This window comes from Octopus bimaculoides, chromosome 3 (assembly GCF_001194135.2).
Source record: "Octopus bimaculoides isolate UCB-OBI-ISO-001 chromosome 3, ASM119413v2, whole genome shotgun sequence".
Taxonomy (NCBI): Eukaryota; Metazoa; Mollusca; class Cephalopoda; order Octopoda; family Octopodidae; genus Octopus; species Octopus bimaculoides.
This window is the reverse complement of record NC_068983.1, coordinates 43,696,745-43,703,333: the sequence shown is the minus strand read 5'-3', so window position 1 is coordinate 43,703,333 and position 6,589 is coordinate 43,696,745. Positions and strand designations below refer to the sequence as shown.

Below are 6,589 nucleotides of genomic sequence, written 5' to 3'. Positions count from 1 at the left end.
ATATATATAACTATATATATATATATGTGTGAATGTGTATGTGTGTGTGTCCATGTGCGCGTGTATGTGTCCGAGCATTGAATCTTAAAGGTCAGCTAAGGACAATTACATGTGTTACCAACCACGAAGAACAAATTAACAGTAGAAAGAAAGAAATTACAAATCTCTTTAAAATGGCAACCACTTTAACAGTAGCAGAATCACCATCCCACTACATCTACACATTTAAAGCAGTTTGCCAATGTCCCTTCAACAACGACACACCCTGATAATCTCGGTGATTACTATTAAACTCAGGTCATGACAAATGATGTTCTTGAAGCTGAGGATTTTGAACTTACAGAGAATATTTACAAATCGCCTGAGGAAACACAACTAGATCTCATAATGCAAGGAAACAATTACATAATCAAGTATCTTCACACCTGGAGAACTAAGTTACGTGGAAACAAGTGTAGTGAGTAAAATAATAAATCTCCAATTTTTTCAATTATCTATTCACACACGACAGATACCCAAACTCAAACTTGGAAGTACGTATAATACTACTCCTGGATAACAAGGTTAAATCTGAAGATGGACGAGCTTTATACTGTATTCTACTACATTATTAACAGAATATACTATAACTATATATAGTTATGGTATATTCTTTCCTCTTTTTTATCTGTCTGTCTATCTATCTATCTATCTATATTCAAAATGGAGACGAGTACTAACACTCGTATGAGGCACGCTTGAACAATTGTGAAGATCTCTTTACATAAAACCGTTGGTTGCCTCCTTAATCCACAAATAAAGTCTCTCTCTCTCTCACTCACTCTCTCACACACACACTCTCTCTCTCACACACACACACTATCTCTCTCTCACACTCTCTATATGTATATATATGTATGTACGTGTGTATGTGTGTGTGTGTGTATAGGAAAATAAGTTTTTACATACGAGTAGAAGTATAATGGAAAGAAAAAGAGTTGCAAATGCAATTTAAGAAAATTGTATCAATAGAGCAGTTAGGAAATGGATTTTTAAACCTGGGTACTCGTTTCTTCAGAGGTACGCATGAAAAATTACAAGGATATACGAAGTCTGTAAAAACACTGGAATTTTGAAGTAATATCAACGAACTAAACCTAACGGATTTGCATCGAAACCACGTGAAAAGATTTTTGTTTTTCCGATCCACTTATTGCCATGGACAAAGGTTTTCACCAATGTTTATTAACCAAAATTAATTTTCATACCAGACCGATTCTCGATTTAGAATGATATATAGGTGTGGCTCTCTAAAACTTAGCCTAGAATCGAGTTAGTTGCTAGATAAAGCCGAGCTTATGCCTCTCATCAAAAATGTAACATTAAATTAAATGAAATTGATTTTTCATGTGGTCGATCATCCAACCCCAGTATTTGATGGTATTCTCTCAACTCTGGAAAGATGAACGACAAAGTTAAACCACGGCGGAGTTTGAATTAAGTTAATAACAAATAATAGTACATTACTAATGTCTGTTCTATAATACGTAACCATTTGACGATATATTCTTTACACAGGATACTCCGGCACTGCCGGATATGACGAAGCAGTGTAGTGGTTATATATAGTCAGTACCAGGTGTTGATGTGGCTGCGTGTATATTATTACAAGAGTTCATATAGAGACGAAGAATAAATTCAGGACCTGTATATTTACTACATAAAATATATATTTTATTTACTGGTCGATGATGATACATAAACAAAATCTAGAATCTAGTTGAATGAATTAATCTATGCAAGAAAGTTCAGAGATAGAAAATGTAGAAATAACAGCTAAGTGGTGGTTTTCAGTCATGTGGTGCAGAGAAATAGACGGGCATTGGAATGACGTGGCTGGCTTTAAGTCTAATCAACTAAGAAGCGAAGAGCTAGGTTAGCAAGCTGTTTTTATTAATGGAATCCTAGACATTCTAGAAACTTCCAAGAGAAACGCTAAACTTCTTGACTAACTAAGAATCATGTCTCATGACGCAGATGCTTCGAGAAACTTAGTAAAGGGAGGTTACTCTATAATCTTTCTTGCAAGGGAGAACATTCAACTATCTAACTACCGCTACAGGAGTATCAAAAATATAGGTCTAGGGACTTTTGCACTAGATTTTGGAGGAGAAGCTTTTCAAGGAATCCAAATTATATTTCAAAAACTCTTTGCTGAGAAACACTTGAATGAAGGCTTAGCGAATCAAAAAGTAAACATGACTTGCATTTAGAGGCTCAGTTCATGGGGTTCTATGAATTCGACTAGATACTGGTGTCACGGCTTATGGAAAGTTATAAGAATGTTGTAGCCTACGTTGGACTCAGTACAGGGATCTAATGAAGCATGTTGTTTTATATTGGTGGCATTATTGCTAATACATTATCTACGGGGTAAGTAGCCTATGTTACTTGGATACAAAGTATTGGTGCGATGATGCGAACCACCAACTTCTCGATTAGTTGTCTTGTACCTTACTAACTCAATCCTTTGCACTTCACTTTATGATAATTATTTCTAAGATTGGTACACAGCCCTAATTTGGAGAAAGACCCAGTTTGAACTTGTTTACTTCATCGACCCAGGAAGGTTGAAATACAAAGTGGACTTCGGAGGAATTTCAACTTAGATATGCAACTGTGATAACATCAAGCTTTTTGACTGTCACTCTAACGATTCTGCCAATCTATCGCAGTTTTACAATATTTACTGTAGTTTTGTTTAATAATGAAGGAATAACATACTATATTAGTCAGGTGGTGGTGAACAATTGTCGATCCATACGGGGGTTGAACGATCATCTGACAATAGACCGGAAACGGTTGCAACGCACCTAAACACATTAAAAGATACATTTTCAAATTTGAGAAAATTACTAAATGTTCTTAGCAGGTCAATTATTTTCATTCATGGAATTTAAAATATATGAAGTATATTTATGAAAGAAATTAAGAAGTGATGATTAAAATAAATCTGTCTACATTTATATTGTTATTCTCATATATAAACAGTAAATAATAAATTAGCTGGTGTGTGCAAAGATTTATCAAGCTGGGATTAATTAATTAATTAAAGGAACAATAATTAGCGATGATCAAAATAAGCAGTGTACATTTATATTTAACTCGTTCCTGTGCACTCAAATGTAGATAGAACTTCGCTGCGGTATCTGTTTCAAAAGAGAAATACTTTCTATACACAATATGTGTAAAAATACACTAAGCTGGGTTATGATTGACGTCGTCGGATTGTACGACGTGTTTCTGTGTCATTACACTTCATCAGCTCTTAATCAACTAAGAACTAACGTGCTTACTTATAAACAACAAATAATAAATTTGCTGGCGCGTGCAAAAGTTTGTTAAGTTAGAATTAGTTAATTAGGTAATTAATTAATTAATTAATTAATTAATCAAAGCACTCTAAGCAGTGATAGTATGAATAAAATAAAGTATATAAATTATGTATAGAGTTAATATATTTGTTTACACTCAAATGTGGAAATATCTTTGCTGTGGTAACAGTCGTCTTAGAAGAGAAATTCTAATAGACGATGATTGCGTGAAAACACCAAGCTGGGCTATGAATGGCATAACCAGAACGAAGAACACATTTTTCTACTGGGAATATTTTCATTGATTTTGAATACCTATTCAACCCATTCATGCCCAATGTATGTCTGAAATGCATACCTAGCAGGCTCAGAAAAAAAAAAGCGTTGTGTGTTCGTTTTATTACCTTTGTGACCATCAACATCAATTAAATATGTATAGGATTTGTCAGACCCGGTATTTCGGTACTCGTTGCAGGATGGCCTTATTCCTGTCAATAGATACAAAACACAATTATTCATGTAATTAGAGATTTACAAACATGTAGTCAGGAAATGTAGGGTACATATGAGTTTAATACGTGTTTTTAGTTCCTAAAATTACTTCCTTGCAAGACTGAACTTTTAATGTGTTGGGTGAGTCTAGTTATCTATACAGATCCTTATTCCTTTATTCCTTAGTCAATGCCAGCATCTCAGGACTCTGGAAAGGATGGGTAAAATTACACTAACAACCTATAAGAATCGACAGAATTACTAATCAAAAGGCGATATGCATTAACTACATTTTACCCCATTTGCTAACGCATTTACTATTATATATATATATACTGTTGTTGTTGGCACTCCATCGCTTACGACGTCCAGAGTTCCAGTTGATCCGATCAACGGAACAGCCTGCTCGTGAAATTACCGTGCAAGTGGCTGAGTACTCCACAGATACGTGTACCCTTAACGTAGTTCTCGGGGATATTCAGCGTGACATAGTGTGACAAGGCTGAGTCTTTGAATTACAGGCACAACAGAAACACGAAGTAAGAGTGAGAGAAAGTTGTGGTAAAAGAGCACAGCAGGGTTCGCCACCATCCCCTGCCGGAGCCTCGTGGAGCTTTTAGGTGTTTTCGCTCAATAAACACTCACAATGTCCGGCCTGGGAATTAGCACCCAGCAAGGTTTAGGCATAAACAAAGTTTAGGTTAGTTAAAATATGTTTGTGGCTTATTTCAGCTGCTAAAAAGCAAATTTACTTCAGTTACCGTAGGGAAAATTTTCTCTTACGGTAAAAAGGTGTAAGAATACCATATCTGTTCAGTGTCGCCATCTATGAGGATTCCTAGACATCGATGTTTCAAGCTCCTTACATTTTATCAGTGGAAAATACTTAAGAGAGGCAACTTTGAACAGATCTCATGAAGTTATAGCATTATCTAAAATACAGTCAACAGCATTGACTTGTTTCCGCGAATAGACCGCCAGGTTGTGGAAATTACCGAAATATTAACGTTAAGTAGAGTTTTAACCATAAGTGAAAAAATTTCTCTACGGTAACTGCAGTGAATTAGTCTTTTAACAGTTGAAATATGTCACAAACATATTTTAACTAACCTATACTTTGCTTATACCTAAACACTGCTTGGTGTTGATATTTCTGTAATTTCCACGACCTGATCTATAAAATCAGTCAGCGTTGTTGACTGTACTATAAATAAAGCCAAAGAAGATCTGTTCAGAGTTGCTTCTCTTAGGTATTTCCCATTGATTAAGGCTAAGGAGCTAGAAACTTCGATGTCTGGGGAATCTTGATAGATGGCGTCACTGAACGGATATAGTGTTTTTACACCTTTTTACCGTAAGAGAACATTTTCTTCAAGGGAACTGCAGTGAATTAGCGGTTGAAATATGTCACAAACATATTCTATGTAACCTAAACTTTGTTCATTTTATCTATCTATCTATCTATCTATCTATCTATCTATCTATCTATCTATCTATCTATATATGTATGTATGTATATACTGGGTCATCACATAAATAATGCGGTTTTTTATACTTCTCTTATTTTCCAAAATTAAGATAAACAAACTTCTTTTTAAATATAAAATATACTCTCCTTCATTTTCTACAATGCTCTTCCATCTATCTGGAAGACTTGCAAGCCCCCTCTTCCAAAATTCACTTGTCCGTGACGAAAAATACTCCTCCAATACTGTTCTGACCTTGTCTACAGAATTCATATTTTTTCCGTCCAATTGATTTTGAAAACTGCGGAATAGATGTCCGGCGAATATGGTAGGTGAGGCATCGTTTCCCGTTCAAACAACTCCAGCCTTTCGAATGTCATCTAGGCTGTGTGTGTGGCTGAGCATTATCCTGATGGAAGAACATCTTTCGCTTTGAAACCAATTATGGTCGTTTTTCTTCTAGCGCTGAATTGAATGACTGCTTGAATGACCGAATACAAGCTTTCGTGCTAGTTCTTCAATAGTTACGATGGGATTTTCTTCCAACAGGGTTTGCAGGACGTTTTCGTCGAGCTCTACATATCTTCCAGGATGAGGCTCATCTTCTAGGCTATAGTTTCCGGCTGGGAATTTCTGGAATCACCGTTGACACTGGCTTACGCTTATTGTCCGATCCCCAAGTACTGCATTAATATTCCTGGTACTTTCCGTTGCATTATTACCTTTATTGAACTCATAAAGCAAAATATGCCGAATATGCTGTTTTTTAATTTGTAGCTTTGAAAAAAATAACTTAAAATCGAACTGCACTCTTCATAATTTGCACTAAGAATAAGGACAAGGTAAAATTACTATATACATTAATATATCCACTAATCACTTCTCCTACATCTCTCACACCATGAACTCTTAACATACTCCTCAACATTCTGAAGAGATCTGCCAAACCATTGGCCAGATTGAAACGTGCGTAAATGACTATTACATAACATCCACTATGACTCATTACATAACCTCAACCTCCACAATGACTCATTACATAATTTCCACATAATAAAACAACGGCTAACTAGCCCAACAGAATTGCTTCTTCTTGTATTTGTTGCTCCATTCTCCACATAAATATAATTATAAACTACGGTTTAAACAATAAATTACCTGTTTCTGGATGCCCTCTACCCAAGACGGTACCCGCACAGGTGATTCCCAGGAGTGCCTCCGGACTTAAACATCCCCTGGTTGCTTGGATGCTTCAGACTACCCCTGAAGGATTGAGGC

The 6,589-nt window shown here is 35.8% G+C and overlaps 1 protein-coding gene across 1 annotated transcript in view; it reads right to left on the bottom strand.

The window, feature by feature from the left end:
• Positions 1 to 6,589, bottom strand: part of LOC106875361 (uncharacterized) — a 142,593-nt gene that overhangs the window by 101,246 nt on the left and 34,758 nt on the right. The window contains exons 16-17 of the mRNA XM_052966732.1: positions 3,758 to 3,841; positions 2,764 to 2,852 (exon numbers count right to left, since the gene is read on the bottom strand). Coding sequence (XP_052822692.1) covers positions 2,764 to 2,852; positions 3,758 to 3,841 — 173 coding nt within the window. The remainder of the gene's footprint in view (positions 1 to 2,763; positions 2,853 to 3,757; positions 3,842 to 6,589) is intronic.